Raw genomic sequence first — 19,881 nt, forward strand, 5'->3', positions numbered from 1 at the left:
TAAGTAGCACAGCCATTAAATCAATGTTCCCAAACTTGAGAGCTGGTGGCATAGAACAAACTGCCTGGGACTAGGGGCCAGAGAGGTTAGGATTGCATTGGAGCTTGGGTCTCACTCACTGGGTGACCTGGACAATTTATTTAACCCTGTTGGGGGCTGGCTTTCTCAGCTGTGAATATGGCTAATGAAGTGAGGTGGTTATGAAGAAGGGATAATAATGATAGTACTAATAAGAACATGTTGATAAGTGTTAGCTGGTATTATTATTAGTAACATGTACTTACTCCGCACTACTTAGAATACTTTATCATCTTACCTAATAGGGACAGGGTGGGGCAGTGAGCCAGACCTCCTGGGTTTGAACCCTGACTCTAGCACTTTCTAGCTAAGTAATTTTGTGCACATTATTTAACCTCTCTGTGACTCACTTTCTTTCTCTTTACGAAGGAAGTGACGATAACAGTGTTTCTGCTATCGACTGATTACGAGGACACAATGAGTTAGTAGTAAGCCTCAGTAAAGTTTAGAACAGTGTCTGGCCCATGGTAACACACAATCCACGTTTGCTGTCATTACCTTATTTAAAAACACAAACAGTTACCGCCACACCCATGGCAGTTATTCTCACCTTCTTCTTTGCCACAAGAACCTTAATTTTGTTCAAGCAGCAGTAAACCCAAGCCTGGGCCAACCATGACTGGTCCAAACCCAATGGTAATTCCGTTCCCCATTACCAGATCCTTGCTTCCCTATGCCTTAGAGTTAGGGATGGCCGTGTGGCCCAGTTACAGCCTGTGAGATACAAGAAGTCCACTTGAGGGGCTTCTGGAAGTAAGTTTCCTCCTTAATAAGAGGAAACTACTGAGGTGAGTCCGTCTGTCCTCTTGCCCAACTTCCTCCTTTTGAAATCCGTTGTTTGAGGCCGTCAGGCGCAGAGTGCAGGCAGCCATTTTGCTTTCGTGAGATTCAAGATGGAGGATGAAAATCAATACACTAAGTTTGGCGCAGGAGAACAATAAAAGACTCTCTAGGTTCTCGAGGATGTGACGGAGCTTAGACTTCCAACTTTTAAACTTTTAACTAAGTTAACAATAGATGTCATGGTTTAAACCACTGTTTATAGGGTTTTCTGTTACCTGCAACCAAAAGCAAGTCACTGTGTAAGAAATGAGAGTCATGGCTTGTTGGACCTGGCACTGGACTCTAGCTCTTCCTCAGCACCCAGGGCCCAGGAACTGGATGAGTGCTTGTGCCTCTCGTCCTTGAGGACTCTGGTCACAATCAGGATTGTGTAGCCAGTTACAGCAGTGAGCCGGGAAGAAAACAGGAAAGAGCAGGCTTGGACCTCACATAAACTGTAAGGGCTGCTCCGGCTGAATGGAAATGGATTCTTTTGTGTTGGAAACACACAGAAATGGACAGGTCCCTGTGAATGGAAAAAGGAGCCCTCTGAAAGGCTTTCTTATGCTAAATGAAAACAAAAGCAAGCCAGACTCTAGAAAAACCTCCTCACAAAAGTGAAGTTAATACCTAGGGAGCCAAGCAGAAAAAGGGGAGAAATAGTGCAGCGGGCCCCCTGTGTCCAGAGATTATTCTTACCCTCTTTTTGGCTTATTTTCTATCCTGCCCTTCTCTCTCCTTAGGGCATAATGGCTAATGTTGCCCTCAGCCTATTCTGTCTAGTTTATTATGTGTAATTTATTTCTGAATCCCAGCCTCTGCTTGTTCGTCTGTGTGTAACAAGGTTAATGCCTTGTAATGATGCTCTTGCCAGTTCTGCCTTTCCTAACAAAATCCAATCTTGATTTAGCTCTAAACCTTGTCTCCCCTTTGGGCTTGCCTGGTTCCCTCAGAGTTGTCATTCTGCTTCTCCCGCCTGCCATGTCTCACCAGAACGTCCCGCCTACACTTCAGCCCGCTCTAAGTGGGAAACTTTTTTCAGTTTGAGGAAAAAGCAACTTTGTCTCAAACGACGTCTGGGCTGAAAAAGAGAGAGCTTCAGGCTGGACATACCAAAGTGGAACCAAGGCTACTGAGAAGGGGTGAGTGGTGGTGTGTGTGCTCGTGCATGTGTGTGAGTATACAGGGAGTAGTGGGCATGTCATGAGGAAAACAGCCTCACCTCCTTCATACTAGCTTTCATTGACAATAAACACTCCCAGTGTGCACTGCACACCTCCAGGGAGCGCCAGTCATGGATTGTAGGATGTGAGTGGCATTCTCTGGAGTTGAGTAACATCGTGGCCCTGCCCCTCCCATGTGAAAGATGGCATGACTCATCAGGGCTCATGCAGGGTGTTCACAGCCACACTGCAGCTATTATGGGAACAGCTGGAAGAAATGTGCACCCTAGTGGGGCCTCGAGTGTTGAGGAGCCAGCAAGAGTCAAGTCTTTTACCCCCAAGGTGCCAAAGGGGCTCCCTTATTTTGGGTTTTCCTTACGGGGCCAAGCAGATATCAACTGGGTGCCAACGAACTTCTTACACACAGATAACATGCCTCTTGGGCAGTTAATTTTCTACTCTGCTCCCCTTTGGCATTCACTTACTCGGAAGCAGTTTTTTCATCATTTCCTGTTACTTACCCAGGGGCCCGCTTGCAGTGAGGAAACCTCAGTAGGAGCCTGACACCCAAGTTCTGGCCCCCAGCTCTGCCCCTTACTCACTGCTTGATTTTGGTGAGTTAAGTCCCTGAACCTCAATAACCGAATCTGTAAAATGGACACAATAAAACACATGCCCTGCCTATTAGCACTGCTGTGAGGCCCAAATGAAACCACGCGTGTAAAAATAATTAGAAAACTATCTTTATCAAGCTAGAGATACGGAAAGAACGATTATTCTCCCACGTTAGATAGTGATTTTATTAGCCATTAAGGTTCCTGTCGCTTTTCTTTATTCTTCTAGAGTATACAGCATTGATCGGGTTCTAGTTTACGGCAGCTCTCTGATTATCTGAAGGAAGAATTTACACTGGAGACTCAAATGATCAAAAGGAAAAGCACAAAGTGTGCAGGAAGAAAGGAGAAGGGAAGTGTAGGGACACAGCCTCTACACCAGGCAAGCTCGGGCAGGGTGCAGCACAGCCACAGGAAACAGGCAAAGCGGTGAGGCTGGTATTTCACATCCTCCCACTTAATCTTCCACCTTCTCTCCTCCCTCCTAGGGCTCCAGTGCCCTTCAGCCTCACAGCCTTACCTACCACCAAAGTCCCACTCTCCAAGACTTATTTTTCCTTCCTCCCACTCTACACCCCATCCCCCATCTAAATCTCCACGTGCTCCCTTTGGCTAATTTCAGTCAATTACTTGTGAAAAGAACCTGACTCAGATAATTCACAAAAAGATATGAGTAGCTGATGGTGTGAAAAATGCATTTTCCTAGATTCTTAGAGTTGAAAAGGACTCAGTCCATCAATGTTTTTCCACGAGGAAGCTACTGGCATTCCAGATGGACTACTTCTTCATTATGGCGGCTGTCCTGCGTAATACAGGACTTGTAGCATTCTTTTTTTTTTTTTTTATAATTTTATTTTTTTATTTTTTCCCCCAAAGCCCCAGTAGATAGTTGTATGTCATAGCTGCACATCCTTCTAGTTGCTGTACGCGGGACGTGGCCTCAGCATGGCCGGAGAAGCGGTGCGTCGGTGCACGCCCGGGATCCGAACCCGGGCCGCCAGCAGCGGAGTGCGTGCACTTAACCACTAAGCCACGGGGCCGGCCCAGGACTTTTAGCATTCTTGACTGCTGTCCATAAAATGCCAGTGGTGCCTCCAGCCATCATTCTGACGACTACAAAAGCTCCCCCCCGCCCCCCCATTTCTAAATACCCTCTAAGTAAATGGCCCCATCCCCCTTAAGAACCACTGGAATCTATCACAAAGTTTCAGAGTTGCTGGAAAATGGTTATTTCTTCCCTCCAACCCTGTTCCTTCCTAGTCTGCCCCATCACGGTAAAAGGCACCACCAGTCACCCTCAATACTCCTCTTTCCATCACTCCCCACATCTGTGAAAAATCTCAGCTGAATTTCCCAACAATCTCAAGTCTATCTTCTCCATGTCCATGGCCTCCGCCCAGTCTAAGGCCCCATCATCTCACTCCTGATCTACTGCAAGAGCCTCCTGGTCTCACCCTTTCAACCTACAATCTTTCTCCATCCAATAGCCAGAGTGATCAATTAAAATATAAAACAGATCATGTTACTCCCTTACCTAAAATTCTTTACCAGCTTCTCATCACACTTAGAAATCCAAACGCCTCCCCAGACCCTACCTGAGCTAGTCCCTGCCTACTTCTTTAAACTCATTCCTTACCACTCTTCTCTTTCACTCTGCTTCAGTTCCCCTAGTAGCTTTCTCTCAGACTCCTTAACATGTTACCATATTTCTGCCTCAGGGCCTTTGGACATGCTGCCTCTTCTAGCTCCCCCTTTTTTGTCCCCCATAGGCTAGGTCTTTCTAATCTTTCAGGTTTCAAGTTCACTGTCACCTCTTCAGGGACACATAACTATAGATCTTCCCATCCCTACCCCAGTTGTTATTCTGAATCATAGCACTCCATTTGTTTCCTTCAAAATACTTATTATAATGATTGTTTTTTAAATTTTATGTATAGTCCATCTCTCAGTAGACTCTACTCTCTAAGCTCTACAATAGTTTATCTTATTCTACACTTTGAATGCAGCATACACCTCAGCATCTGGCATGTAGTACGTTGTCAATAAACGTTTACTGAATGAATGAATAAATACAAAGATCAATGTTTGAATGGTTTCAGTCAATATCTCATCAGGCAAACTTGGTACATTGCTAAGTAGGCCTAATCATTACAGAGTTCTTCAGTTGAGCCAAAATTCATCCCTTGTAAACACTGGGCCTTGGTTCTGCCTTGGGCAGCAATACTAAACTACCCCATACCTCCTACTACCACAAATCTTGGCCTTCTCTAAATCTCACATCCACAGTTCATTGACAGCTTGTAAGAGACAGTTCCATCTCAGTCCATAGATGGTCTACAGATTTAGTGTACTTAAAATGTGGCTCCGGGCCGGCCCGGTGGCTTAGCGGTTAAGTGCGCACGCTCCGCTACTGGCGGCCCAGGTTCAGATCCCGGGCGCACACCGACGGGCTGCTTGTCTGGCCATGCTGAGGCCGCGTCCCACATACAGCAACTAGAAGGATGTGCAACTATGACATACAACTATCTACTGGGGCTTTGGGGGAAAAATAAATTAATTTAAAAAAAAAATGTGGCTCTAAGAAGTAAACAAAGTACTTTAGGTGTTTCCTGACCAAAGCAAAGAATAAGAGGACTGTTCCTTCCCAAGATTAGGATAGCACAATGTATGAACATGACTCGCATTGGGTTAACTCCTTAAAATAAAAATAGCATAATGGTAGCACGGAAGAGTAGAAAGAACAAGAGATTTAGAGTTAAAAAAATATGTGGGTTCAAGTTCAAGCTCTATTACTTATGAGCTGTGGGTCTCCAGGCAGCCATTGAACCTTTCTGAGGCTTCTCCATCCCCCCATCACCCATCTATCCATCATTTATGGAGCACTTGCTCTTGGCCAAGGCTTGATCTATAAAATACAGATGGGAATAAACCCCTTATTGTCAACATAAGCCAATCAAATAAGTGTTGAAACAAAATGAAACACTTTACACGTCATGTGATTGGTTTTGGAAACACCTGGTAACCGAAATGAATGGTTGGAGCAGGGGCTCCGCTGACATCAGGGACAGAATTCAGGGAACCCATGAAATTGGATGAGGAAAAAAAAACCTTTATTTTAGCAAACTCTAACTGAAATCTAGCATTTTCATTAATTATGAATGCAGGCCACAGTTGTATTAACTGAGCCTGTGACTCTGTCACCAAAAGAAATCAGATATTTTCATATCGTTTTGTAGTTATTGCAGATATCTCAAAATATCATTTATGCTAATCTGTACTTTGAAATTATGGTAGTTACTGCCGCTAGATCTTGCTATTTAGTGTGTTAAGATATATTACTATACCTCAAATTGAAAAAACATTTTGATATATCTATATATCAATATAATTGGTTCACTTTGCATTTCTGTTTTTATTTTATGCATTTAAAACCATTATTCTGGGAAGGGATCTACAGGCTTCACAGAGGTCCACAGCAAGGGCTCCACAGGGCGAGGAAGCCCTGGGTTAGAGGCACAGAGACATCGCTATGCACAGGAGGCTGATACTCGGTGACACCTACAGCTACCGCTGCTCTGGGCCCCTGTACCCCTCCTGCTGCCTCAAAGAAGCAAGGATCAGCACTTGGAATCCAATTTTTAAAATCAGTCACTGGTGGAAAAGGAGCCTCAGGAGGATGTCAATGAGCAGTAATTAGGAACAGCTAGTGTGTTTGAGAATATGCTTCTCCAGCGGACTCTTCCAAGACCAGACTGGGGGGCAATAGGGGAACAATGAGGAGTCTGGCCTCATTCCCTTATGGGAAAGGCCCTTCCCTCTGGGCTACCTGGGTTTTATTCTTCCTACAAACACAGCTCTGGTGACTCCTCTTGGAAGCTCTTATCTCACCGTGCTAGAGTCACAGTCTTCTCCACCAGATGGACAGCACCTCCTTTCCAGTTCGACAAACATTTATTGAGGGCCCACTAGGTGTCAGACCACCTTATGGATGCCTGGGAGACAAAGACAAGGCAGACCTGGGGACATACACCCCAAACAGAGCCCGGCACATGGTAGGAGCTCCATAAAGGTTTACAGAGAGGACCCTCAATTCCTAACTTCACTGCCAACTGCCTGCTTAGTGGCTCTTCTTGGGTGACCCAAAGGTATCTAAAACTCAACAAAAATTAAACTTGTCTTCTAACTGGTCACCAACACCTGTCAATTCTAGTCTTAAAAAGCTATTTCATTTAATCCCTCCTCTCCACTCTCACTGCCCCCACCTCAGTCCAGGTCTTCAACATACCTCAGTGGGATTACTGCAAGCCACAGAATCCACCTGTCTCTCTCCACATTCGGTCGCCACCACTCCAGGCCAAGGCGACATGATTTCTCGCCTGGACTACTCAAGAGCCTCCTGCAGGTTTCCCTGCTTCCATCAGGGCCAAACTCTCATCCATGCCCCACAGGGCAGCCATTATTTAGGAATTCAAATCTAATCATTTCACTTCCCTTCTAGGGCTTTGAGAAAAAAATATACTCTCCTTCCCACAGCCTGTGAGGCCTATGGGATCTAGCTGCTGCTTCCTTCTTCAGCCTCCTCCCCTGACCCTCTCCCCTCCCACCTCCCTATATGCAACTCCACTAACCTTTTGTTCGTCAAATTGACCATTTCCTCTTTTGAGCTGCTAGGAGAGCTTGCTTCCCAGGTCTTCATGGGGATATCTCTAAATAGCCCTTCCCATCTCCCTGGCGTCAACTCAACCTCCTTCAAGAGAACTTTCCCCAACATCTGTTTAGTTCCTTCGTAGCCCCAATCTCAGTCTGTGCCTCAGTTCCCTCATCTGTAAAATGGAAGTAACAATACTGCTCATCTCATAAGGTTGTGGTGAGGATTAAACAAATTAACATTGGTAAAGTGCTTAGAACAACACTTGGTATACAGCAGGTGCTCCACAAGGGCTAGCTATCATTTTAATATAAAAATAACTTCTGGGGCCGGCCCCGTAGCTTAGTGGTTAAGTGCGCGCTAAGTGCGCGAGCTCCGCTACTGGCGGCCCGGGTTCAGATCCCGGTCGTGCACCGATGCACCACGCTGAGGCCACGTCCCACATACAGCAACTAGAAGGATGTGTAACTATGACATTCAACTATCTACTGGGGCTTTGGGGAGAAAAAGGGAAAAAAAAGGAGGAGGATTGGCAATAGATGTTAGCTCAGAGCCGGTCTTCCTCAGCAGAAAGAGGAGGATTGGCATGGATGTTAGCTCAGGGCTGATCTTCCTTACAAAAAAAAAAAAAAAACTTCTTTATTTGCTACATCTTTATTACCCACTCTATTTATCACTGATAGAAATGTTTTCATACAGTGCTTGGCACATAACCGAAACTCAAGAGATTATTTGCTTGAACCAATGATTGTCCTTCTAATTAGTTGTTTTGCCTCTAATCTGGCCTCATCCGTTCTTCTGAGTAATCTCTCTAGAACACAGTCAGATCATGTCTGCTTATAGCCCTGCTGTCGTCCTCCACCAGCCATAGCGGTGGTTTTCACACTCTGCTCAGCAGAGTCCCAGAAGTTCCTTTAAGACGCCTCAGGGACAGGCAGGGGTGGGGCGGGACAAGCCGCAGGGGTCTGGGAGCCTCCCGGCCCGCTCCCCACTGTGTCCCAGCACTTGTCAACGGCTCACCCACAGCAGCAGGTCAACGACGATTTGCTAACCTTTTTCTCATATTAAGCTTCTGATTAAGATTTATTTAAAGACCAGATTTGGGAAGTCTGAAAATGACTGAGCATCAGGATAAAATCCAGCCACCTTTGCCTGTCTCAAAAAGCCCTTCGCCATCTGGACCTGGATGCTCATCTCTGGACACTCCCCAGCCAGGGTGAGCTTCCTGCGGTTCACAAGCTTGTTCAACTTCCCGCTTGTGCACAAGCTGTTCCGTCTCTCCGCAACTCCCTTCCTTGTCTTCTCCACTGGGCTTTAAAACACAGCTCCATCATCACCTCTCTGAAGCCTCCCAGATCCTCCCAGGCTGAGTCTGATCTCCTTCTTGGGGCTTGCCCAGCGTCTTGTTGCTAAATCTCTCTGACGGCGTCCTAGGGCGTTGTGAATGTATGCTTGACTCTCCCCTTTCCATAACAGCAGGGGTCAGCAAACTACCAACTATGGCCAATTCTGTGGGCCAAATCTGGCCGGCCGGCTGTTTTCTTAATAGCTCATGAGCTAAGAATAGTTTTTACATTTTTAAATGGTTGAAAAAAATCAAAAGAAGAACAATATGTCCTGACAAGTGAAAATGATGGGAAATTCTGATTTCAGTGTCCATAAAGTTTTATTGGAACATTGCCCGGCTTGTTCATTCACGTACTGTCTGTGGTTGCTTTCACACTTCAGTGGCAGAGCTGAGCCACTGCAACAGAGATTGCCGTGCAAAGCCTAAAGTATTGATGATCTGACCCTTACAGAAGAAGTTTGCTGACCTCTGCATCAGAGCATTGGCCAGGGTGGTGAGGCAGGGAATGCTGGGGTCACATCCCTCTCGTAACTCCTCTGAGAAGAACGCTGTGTGTAACTATTGAGGTAGACAGTCACACTGATATGAAAATCAACTAGAGAAACTGTGAAACTGAGGTCACAATTCTATTTAGTTTTGTGATAGTATAAAAATTAGCATTTTCATCAAGATAGAAATTTAAAACTAAGAAAAACTATGAGCACATTTCATAAACAATGCCCCTGCTCCCACAAACAAGTTAGACCCACGATGCCTACAAATCGTCCCCTGGCAGACTTAGGGATTTCTCAGAACAGCCTCTGTCTTCATCAGCTACATGCCACCACATGTTCAGGGAAGGCAGAGGTCATCAAGAACCTTGAAGGGAGGTAGAGATGGTACCATGCTATTGAGAGGCAGAGTGAGCATGAGGGCAGGCCGCAGCACATTCGGGTGGAGGGGTTGAGGGGCAGACACTTGAGGAAGCAGAGGAGGCCATGTGGTAGCAGGACTGGGGGAAGCCACCACACTCAGTCATGTTGACAGTGAAACCTTAGAATGAGCATCCATCACTTCCTGCTGCTGAGCTCCTTCAAGCTGCCTTGAATCCAGAACCTCCTTCCAATTCCATATCAAGGAGCCCTGTTGGATTACTGTTAATAATTATGATGGTGATGATAGTAAATACGTACATAGCATTTACTATGGGTCAAGTAATGTTCATCCTAGACATATAAACTCATTAATCCAGACAATAATCCTATGAAGCAAATAGGATGATTATAGATGAAGAAACTGAGGCACAGAAAAGTTAAACAACATGCTCAAGGGCACACAACTGGTAAGTGGCAGCTTTGGTCCCAGTCGACCTGGCTCCAGAGGCTGTGCATGTAACCACTACACAGCACTGCTCCTCCTCCTAGATTTCCATGTGTTTCTGTCCACTAAATCCCCCATCTCCTTATTTGAACTTGCTTAAGTAGATCTTGGTTTCATGCAACCAGCTGTGCATAAGCTAGAACTGGGTATCAGGATCAGTGTTGTAAAGAGTAGACCCCTGAAGAGAATTTCAGTGTGTGGAAATGGTTCTGATGTATAGCAGAGTGGAAGAACCCAGAAAGCCTCCCACATCCTGGAATGAAATGCAAATAGACTGTTGTATGCAAGAGTGAAGGAGCTCATTAAACTATGACCTATCGGTTCCTGAGACTCAGACTATAAGCTCAAAAACAGAAAGGCTTGGGCTGGCCCCGAGGCTTAGCGGTTAAGTGCACGCGCTCCGCTGCTGGCGGCCCGGTTCGGATCCCGGGCGCACTGACGCACCGCTTCTCCGGCCATGCTGAGGCCGCGTCCCACATACAGCAACTAGAAGGATGTGCAACTATGACATACAACTATCTACTGGGGCTTTGGGGAAGAAAAAAAAGGAGGAGGATTGGCAATAGAAGTTAGCTCAGAGCCAGTCTTCCTCAGCAAAAAGAGGAGGATTAGCACGGATGTTAGCTCAGGGCTGATCTTCCTCACACACACACAAAAAAAACTGAAAGGCTTTAGAAGGTCTTCTAGGTATTTCCTTCGAGCAATTAGAAGAGAATAAGGAATATAAGGGTAGTGGCATAAGTTGGTTACTTTATATGGCCCTGAGTAAAACTGCAATGGAAAAAATGGGACCAGTTCTTACCCCAGGGGCCTCAGGTAGAATACAAGGACAACTGTGTTACCTCACAGCAGTGGTTCTAAAACCTGAGTGTATATTAGAATCACCTGGAAGGCTTGTTAAGACACAGATTGCTAGTCCCAGCCCACATTGTTTCAGTTTAGTAAGTCTGATGTTGGGCCCAAGAATTTGCATTTCTAGCAAGTTCCCAGGAGATGCTGATGCTGCTGCTCCAGAGACTACAGCTTGAGAACCACTGCCCTACAGCACAAAGCCCTTTCCCCTTGTCACCAAAAGGCATGATCATGCACATTAGTAAATTATACCATAGAAGTTCCAACCATGCTGGGTTTCTATGATCCGAGTTAACTCCCATATTGGCAAGACCAGAAGCCTGGCTATTCCAATGAATGGGGATTTTTGGGAAGAGCCAGAGGAGTGGAGATGCCAGATAGCCCAGGACAAGGGAAGAAAGAGGCTCTGACACATCAGACATTAAGAAAAAGACAATGGTTAAGGGATTTTGAAGTGGCCAGACTCAGGAAAGTGTTGCCACTAAGTACAGAAAACATTTCCACCATGATCCTCCAAGACCCTTCATTAATTAAATCCACAAATATTTCTCAAGCCCCAGCTACATACCAGGTACTATGCTAGGCACTCTGGGTTCAACAGAGAACAAAATGTTACAAGGTTCCTGACCTTCTGGGGCTTCCATTTTAACCGTGGCCGCTAATAAAGACAAGAGTGCCTGTAACCCAGACTTAACAGGCTGAGATCTCTGGATGTGTCTCAGAACAAAAACGGAGCAGTCTCTTGAGGGCTTTAGGTCTCTCTGAGGTCATTTATAAGGCTGAATACAAAGAATGCCAACTTGTCTAGCAGTTGACAGCTGAGGAACTACAACCCTCCCAGGTGTGGAACCTAACCAAAGCTCGCCGGGCCTTAATTTTCTCATCTATAAAATCATAGTAACTATAGTCCTTGTCCCATAAGATGACTGTGAGAATCAACCAAAAATAAAGCATGTAAAGTACTTAGCACACAGCCTGGCCATAGTAAGTATCCAGTAGATAGTAGCTCTGATTGCTTTTTCCCTCCTTCTAAGTAGGTGTTGGGCTTTTTAAATCCAGCCTTGCGTATCAGATGTGTGTACGGTGGTAAAATTCACCATCTAGTCTATAGATTGCAAAATAGCTAGACAAGATCATAACAGAAACTAAAGGAGGAATAAACATCACAGGAAGACTGTGGATTTTGAGGTCAACAAGGTTGCACTGCCAAGTGGTCCTGGGACATCACTTCTGCACACAGTAGCTAGAAGTGTCTTGGGTTACTGTCTGTTAGAGAGCATGTGAGCGTTTTGTGGTTGTCTGCATGACAGTTAAATTATGGCAGGCTATGGAATTATGTGAGTGTGGAAGAAGGGGGTGTGTCTCCCCACAAGGAGTAAAATGAACTAGAAGACTCAGTCCTGTTGGCCTACACTATAGGAAAACACGCCACCCTCAGTGTCTACAGAGGGGGTGGCCACCATGTTTAAACCACAAGCAACCCCAGGACCCAACTATGGCAACCAAACAAATCTGGAACAATCAGACTTCAAAACTCGGGTACAAACACTTTTCTATGAGTGCCTTGGTATGCCAGGGGTAGCAGGAGTTCAGAGAGGGAGGAAGCTAAATTAATTAATGTGCACGTAATTTAAAATATTCATTTTTATATTAACCCAAGCTCCCAGATATGTTATAGAATAAAATGGAAACATCACATGAAGTTTTAAAACACACTCTGAGGGGCACCCTCCAGCCTCAACCCCACATCCTAGGGGAGGTTGGTTGCTGCTTCTTTAATTAGGGGACTTTCAAGGGAAAGACCGAGAAGTACCAGAGTGGTGGAAAGAATACAAAAGTACTGTAGACATTGCAAGACCTGGGTTTAAGCTGGAGGCTCTGACGGTTATCTTGAGAAAGTTGCTTAACTGATCTCGAGCTTCCTCATCAGGTAAATGGGAATGCTGCCCACAGAATCAACTTCAGACTTGATGAGGGGCTCAAAAGAAATAATATAGGGGGAACTGCTGTACAAATATTTATGAGCGTTATTAGAGACGGGTCTACAGAACTCAACCGCCTTGGCACATTTGCGGGCTGCAGCTAACCTGCAAGAGTCGTGAAAGAAGATTCAAAATTGGCGGCAAGGGAGAAAAAGTAACGGCCCAGTGTGTAAACAGTTGAGTACACACTCACTGCACAAGTATCTCATAAATTAATCCTTAGCGGGAGAAGCTGAAGGGAAGGAGAAGCAGCTGGCATGAGATAAGAAGAGAACCAAGAAACGAGAAAACACAACCCCGTCACTCCTGTCACTCTGCTCCCCATGGTTGATTGAAGATGGAAAATAAGCGAGAGCCAGCTAGTACGAGAGGCAGAAGGCAAGCAAATCTCGCCGCTGGTGCCTCACTGCCTGTGGATTACTGTTGAGATGACTGTGGCTGCTCTGAAGTAATCGCTGCTGGAATCTATTGAGGCTCCCTCTAGAGTGTTTCAAGTTCGTCTCCTGTTTTAGGCACCTATAATTCAGCATGTCTCTTCCAAAACACATTCAAAACCTGAAAACAAAATGCAGAACAAATGCAACCAAATGACATCATTGTTCTGAGTGACACTGGGGGCACATTGACCCCATTAAATAGGGTTGCAACCTGCTATTGTGCTTTCGGTGGCAAAATCAGTGGCACCCAGCACAGAGCATTGCTTACAATAGCAGGCATCAACTATCTGTTGAATTAAGTATCTTCTCTGCCTATTTAATAGGCTAGAAAATTGTCAGCTTTTTCATCAAAACTACCATCTTTTTTCATTCAAACCCCTCTTGAAATTCAATTCCATTAGGGCTTTTAAATGCATACTAGCAGCAATGAATTTACTTAAATTAAAAAAAAAAAAACCACAAAACTCAAGCTCCCACCTGTGCCGCCATGACATGCTATTGTTTGAACCAGGGTATATTATTTAACTTGGATGACAAGCTCAGGGGGTAGACACCCTGTCTTTCAGAATACACAACTCTGAGCACACTGGGAGTTCTCAATAAATAACAGTAGCAAGAAATGCCGTGGAGAGACCTATTTTAATTATTTATTTTTCCAATTCCAGATTTTTCGCAGCATGAGTTTATCCCTCGCTTGATTTCCACGGGGCAGCTCTCTCCAAAGCTCCTGGAAAGATGGATAAACAGCTCTCCTACCTCCCCTTCCCCTCCTCATCCTAGTGCAAGTAGGAACACCTGATCCAGCCAAAACGTGGATTCTGAGTGCATTCAGGATGCCTGCTGGGTTTGGAAGGGAACTAAGTCCTCCAGGACCCAATGGGTAGAGAGAGGCAGTCAAGAGAAATGTTTTGGCTCTGAAGATCTACACAGCTGTCAGATGGCAAAGCTTGGACTTGCACTGTTATTACCTGCTGTGGGCCTCCGAGCTGTCTTGTCATTAACTCTGGAGACCAAATATGCCTAAAGCTTGACACAAAGTAATATCTGGGGGTATTTCCAAGTCTTTCAACAGAGAAGTAGAAGGCAATAATTTTTGCCAAACTTGAACAATTAGATTATAAAGATCTAATAAAGACAGGTATGAAATATTAAATTATGTGTATAGCAAGTAGTCATTTAGGGAGCATTATGTGTTAGTTATGCTTTAAAAAATTATACCAGTTAACTAAATGAAAATATAATGTTGTGCGTCCCAGCACACAACTGATAGTCAAAGAGGAAGAGGCAAATGACCATTTGAAGGGGCTTTGCAAAAGACCTGTTTTTTACTCCCTGGATGCTAGGGCTACTATTTGGTAAGATGTGCTTTGCAGAGAAAGGGGTGGGTGGGGGTGGGAGTGCCTTCTATACACATAGTAATATACCTTAGAGCCAATGCTCCCCTGTGTGCTTACACAACAAATGGACCAACACAACACATTTTCCAAGCGGAGACTTCTGCCCTTTCTCTCTGACGCATTTTATACCAAAACAATGGCAACACCTGTAGCCGTTAATTTCTGCTATTTGATTTCTGTCCAGTTATAAAGAAGGCTCTCAGCAGGCTCCCCTCTCAGGAGCCATATGTGGAGTTGATGTGCCAGCAGCATTGGAAGAAAAACGGCCTCTGAGAAGTGCACAATGGCTCCATAATCCCCATCAACTGGACCCTCTTGAACTGCGGCTTTCTTTTGCAGGCAAAGAAATGCCAGTCTCAAGAGTAAAGCCACGGCTGCCCTGGGGGCCCAGGGGAAACCTGTGTCGTTTGCCTTGTTCAGGCACAACACAAGGGTGGTGCCCCTGAGCGCCGCGGTCTAGTCCGACAATCTGGAGCTGACAAACTGCCTGTAGCACTTTCTCTGGCCCTCCCCTCCACGGTGAAGCTTTACACCCAAAGCCTCCCCAGCCTCTCGCCCCAGCTGGAGACCGCAGCTCGCCCTCATCAGAGCCACAGCCCCGCCCCCTTGCTCTGGGTCACGCTGAGGGTTCTGTTCCCCCAAGCATGAGCCTCTTCCAGGCTAGCACTGACCTATCTTGAGCAGGCTACCAACTCTTCAGACCACATCACATGTGTTAAGGGGGGGGTGGGGGGCACAAAGGCTGGGGTGTGGCAGCAAGCCCTTTAGGCTCAATGGCTTCTCTGCCGAGGGCACTGTGTTTGATAAGTGTGCTGAGGAAGAGGGTCAAACCCACATGCCTGCTAAGACCACACACCTGGGGAAGCGATTAGAGAGGAGGGTTGGGGGGACTGCTTGGGGAGGCTCGGCCCCAAAGGAGCGTCCACCTTGGGACAGAGAAGAATGGCACCGGGATGCAGTCACTAGAGTTTTGAGCTTAACTCCTACCCTCTCCATCTCCTTTTTTACACTCCCTTTGGGAGCCTCGGGCCGTGCTTTAGAGTAGCCCGAGGTCTCGGAGACGGTGTGAGAACTGCCGTCGGGCGGCCACCGGGCTGTGTGAATCCCGGACCTGGTAAATGTCACCCCGGTCTCCCTCCCACTCTGTCTCGGCGGCGGCTCCCCAGCCAGAGCGCTCCCCGCAGCGTCCCGGGGGCAGGACTTACGCAGTTTGGATGGGTCGTCTCGAAGTCCGAGGGGCAGCTCTTGGCGCGCGCCTGGATCTCACTCATCCTGAAGAGGCAGAGTGCCGTGGTGGCGGGGGAGCGCCTCTCCTGGTTCTCCCCGGTGGCGGCGCTGAACACGCCGGCCCAGACGTCCAGGGCCTCCACCAGGCTGGAGGAGAGGAGCAAGCGGCGGCCGTCGGGGTGGCCGTGTCCACAGTCGAGGGCCGCCTGGCCCTGGAACAGCACCTCGGAGCTCTGCGCGATGCGCGCCATGCTGGGCCAGCCGGTGGCGGCGCCGCTCGTGTAGTTGTAAGGGTAGTAGGGAAAGTAGACGCTGCCGTTCCAGAGAAAGGCGTCCACGAAGTGCAGGCTGCCCGCGCCCGACCTCAGCTTGAGGCGGCCCATCTCCTCCGTGGGCAGGCTGCGCCACTCCGTGTTCTTGAGCGCGATGGCCGTGTCGCGGTCGGACGCCGCCGGGTTGCAGCGGCTCGCCGTGTTGGGCTCGGGGAGCACGTAGGTGGCGGCCACGGCCAGGTACCAGCGGTTCTTGTCGACCGCGCGGTACACCACGCCGGCCGTCGAGCCCTGCGGGTGACACGACACTACCTCGGTGCCGTTGCGCAGGGAGCTGCGGTTCAGGTCGCCCAGGGGCCGCACCTCGCAGGCGCCCCGGTCGAAGGTCCAGCCGGTGAGCAGCAGCCCCCCGGAGCCGTCCGCCCCCTCGCAGTCGTCCGCCCCCTCGCAGTAGGGCAGCAGCAGCTTGCTGAAGCTGCTCCCCGGCCGGGGCCGCGCGGGGGGCGCCAGCGAGACCGGCACCGTGCAGTTGCCCACTTGGTCCCGGTACAGGCGCGAGAGGCGCGAGAGGCTGTAGTCCAGCTGGTCCAGGCAGCTGCCGCTCGCCACGAACACGCCGTCCGCCCGGCTCGCCGCGATGGCTCCGATGGCTTGCTCTGACCGCCACACGGGCTCGTCCGTGCCCCGGCCGGGCACCGCCAGGGCCAGTAGATAGGCTAGCAGGGGCAGCGGCGCGGCGGGGCGCGGGGGGCGCGGCGGTGCCTTCCTCCGGGAGACCTCCATGGAGCTGGGGGGGCCGCCCCCGGGCAGGGCGCGCGGCAGCTCAGGCGCGCAGCAACGGAGACGCGGGCGGCGGCGGCTCCTGCGCGCGCTCGGGCTCCCGCGGCCGCCCCATCCCCGCAGCTCGCTGGGGAAGGAGAGCGCGGAGGGCGGCGCGCGGCGGGCTCGCTCCGGCAGCCTGTGCAGCGGCGGCGGTGGCAAGCCCTGCGCGCTCTGGCGCCGTTTCCTCCTCGCCCTTCACCGGCGAGTTCCTCTGTGCAGCGCGGGCGCTCGCGGGGAGGCGCGGAGGAGAAGGGAGGGGACGGGCGGAGGACAGCGAGGCAGGCGGGGAGGGCTAGAGAGGTTGGGTGCGCTTGTGCGTTTCACTTTCCCATTGTGAAAGTGGGATGCAACTGGCCCCCTTCCTCATCCTCTTCCTCCTCCTCCTCCGCCCTCCGCCTCCTGCCCGTCCTCCCTCCCTCCCTCCCTCCCTCCCTCTCTCCACGCCCATCTCCTCTCCCTTTTGATTCGGTGAGATAGAGAGGAGGGAGGTCTCGTAATTTGGGTTACTGTGTAGGTGGCCTCTTTCATCTATTCATAACAAAGCTGAGCTGCCTGCCGCTGCCGCCACCATCGCCCCTTGGCTCGCCCGGGGCTCCCGGGGCGCGCTAACAGCGCACCGAGCGGGCTTCCGCGCCCGTCCGCCCGGGCTGCTCCAACGCTGGGGTTTTGTTTACGAGAGCAGCGGGGAGGATACACGAGGCACCGGGAGCGAGGACCCAGGTCGCTAAGAGGTTGCAGCTCAGGCCCGGGGCTCGGGCCACAGGGAAGCTGCGAGGGCGGCTGACAGGTGTGGAGCGGCGGGAGGGAGGCCCTGGGGTGGCGCACAGGAGACGTGGCGGAGCCAGAGGCTCCGGGGATCTAGGCGCCCCTGTGAAGGGGTTGGGCTTCCCCGGGTCAGAGAAGTGAGGTGGGGGAAAGGCAGGCGCCAGGACTCCGGTTCTGGACAATCCCCGGGGCTGGTGCTCTCATATTTGAAAAGATTCTCTAATCTCCCTTGGCGACGGGGAGTCCCAGGCTCTCAAACCTACCACTTAGAAAGTTCTACTCACCATCTAACCATACTGATCATGGCTAACATTTATTGAGCATTTACTACGTGCCAGGTGCTGTTCTAAATTCACTATGTGGATTGACTCATTTAACACTCGTAACAATTCTATTAATTATTAGTAACTGTTATTAGCATCTCCACTTAGAAGCGATGACGATGATCATGGAGAGGTTATGGAACTTGCTGGGGTCCCACTATTGGTAAACAGCAGAGCCGAAGTTCGAATCTCTATGTAGCTCCAGGGCGGCTTACCTGTCCCTGCTGTAGCCAAGTGCCACCTGTGGCCATTACAATACTACCAGGAGATCATTCTCAGCAGGTGGGATTGAAAAGTTCCCCAAGTTAAATGCTCCAAGCCACCCTCCCCAGCCCAGCCTTCTAATCTTAGAGCCAGGTACCCTTACTTCCCTAGAGGCTCTCCCTCTGTCTCATCCTTTCCCACTTCTTTTCTTTGGACCCTTTGAGGTCTCATCACGTTACCCAGGGGGCGAATATCAGCTGGGTTGCCCCCAAGGCCACCAAGAATTTCTGGAGCACAGCAAGTCATGGCACACCTGGGTGTAGGTTCATGATTTCTCAGAAGGGGTCCCCCCAGAGGATGCAGGAATACCTTCCAGCTTCCTGAGGTGGCTGAGAGCACCACCAGCACCCTTCAGTCTGGCAGGTGATGCAGAGGGTGCACCAGAGGGATCCTGAGGACCCTTATGGGAACTGATCTCTTTCTTCCCAGGCCACCTCTAGGCCAGAGACCCCAGGGAGGGTAACTGGTTGCTTCCCCTTTCTTCCTTTCCCTCCCAGTTCCCCAACTGTAGATGGAATCTGTGAGGGGGCCGGTGGAATGGAGTGAGATGCTGAGCCCTCCTGAAGGAGCAGCTGTGGCAGATTTTAAACTTCTACAACAGGGCTTCAAGTTCTCCCCAGTGCTGAGGGATAAGGCAGGAGCAGGAGCCCTGGAAGGCTCAAGGAAAGGAGGGGGTGGGGAGGCAAGAAGCAGAAGAGAAACATGAGTTTCTGCTTAGACGTGCAGTTGAAGCATCTTATCGTTCCTGCAGTGGCTCTCATATTCTGAATTCGGAGTGGTTGTCTTTCCATTCATAATTTCCCCATTTGAAATTGGATAACATTATCTTTGCCTGCCAGTGGGCAGCAAACGCTTTCCCATGAGATATAAGGTCGCCGTTTCTCTTGTGGTGATGGTGGTTGGGGTGCTGGTGAGGAGTGGAGGAGGAAGGGGAAAGTCTTGAGATACAGGGTTGATGTTAATCAGGAGATCTTAGGCAAGGCCGGTCAGATGCTCTCTCTGCTCCAAAGTAATCAGGCCTTATTCTCCCATTCCCTTCCCACCTGAAATGTTGTAAGAATTTTTGCATTGCTGGAAATGGAAAAAGTAGTATCTAAAAAACATCTGCAGAAGCTCATAGAACCCTTCACAGCATAGCAGAGGATTTATGTGCCGGTATTTTGACAATTTTCCCTGTGAATGATGAGGAACACAATGATCTTCACTGCCGTCATGAGCCGGCTGTGGCAGTGTTGTTATGTGCTGAGAAGCAACAGTTCGATTCCATTCTGGAGATAGTTTTACTTCGCTGGTAACCACGTAATTTCTCTAAGTCCCGTAGAGTTGGTACAATCAGTAGCAGACCATCTTGGGAGCTATTTGGATTAAACATACTCTATGGTGCAGCATTTTGATTACTGCTCAATTCATTGCTGCCTCGTTTTGAAAAGGAAACAACATCTTAAAAATACTACCAGCAAGAAGTATAAATGGCTTTGATGGCTACAGTTTCTCTCCATTCTACTGGG

The 19,881-nt window shown here is 48.8% G+C and overlaps 1 protein-coding gene across 5 annotated transcripts in view; it reads right to left on the reverse strand.

Moving 5' to 3' along the window:
• PLXNC1 (plexin C1) overlaps positions 1–17,403 on the reverse strand; it is a 146,130-nt gene extending 128,727 nt beyond the window's left edge. For all 5 annotated transcript variants that reach the window (XM_087449102.1, XM_087449100.1, XM_087449099.1 and 2 more), the window contains exon 1: positions 15,906–17,403. In XM_087449102.1, the coding sequence (XP_087305228.1) occupies positions 15,906–16,982 (1,077 nt within the window). In that variant the 5' untranslated portion in view covers positions 16,983–17,403. The remainder of the gene's footprint in view (positions 1–15,905) is intronic.
• Between the last annotated feature and the right edge of the window lie 2,478 nt (positions 17,404–19,881).

The sequence above is a fragment of the Ceratotherium simum genome, chromosome 25 (genome assembly GCF_057802395.1).
Source record: "Ceratotherium simum simum isolate JZ-2026a chromosome 25, ASM5780239v1, whole genome shotgun sequence".
Taxonomy (NCBI): Eukaryota; Metazoa; Chordata; class Mammalia; order Perissodactyla; family Rhinocerotidae; genus Ceratotherium; species Ceratotherium simum.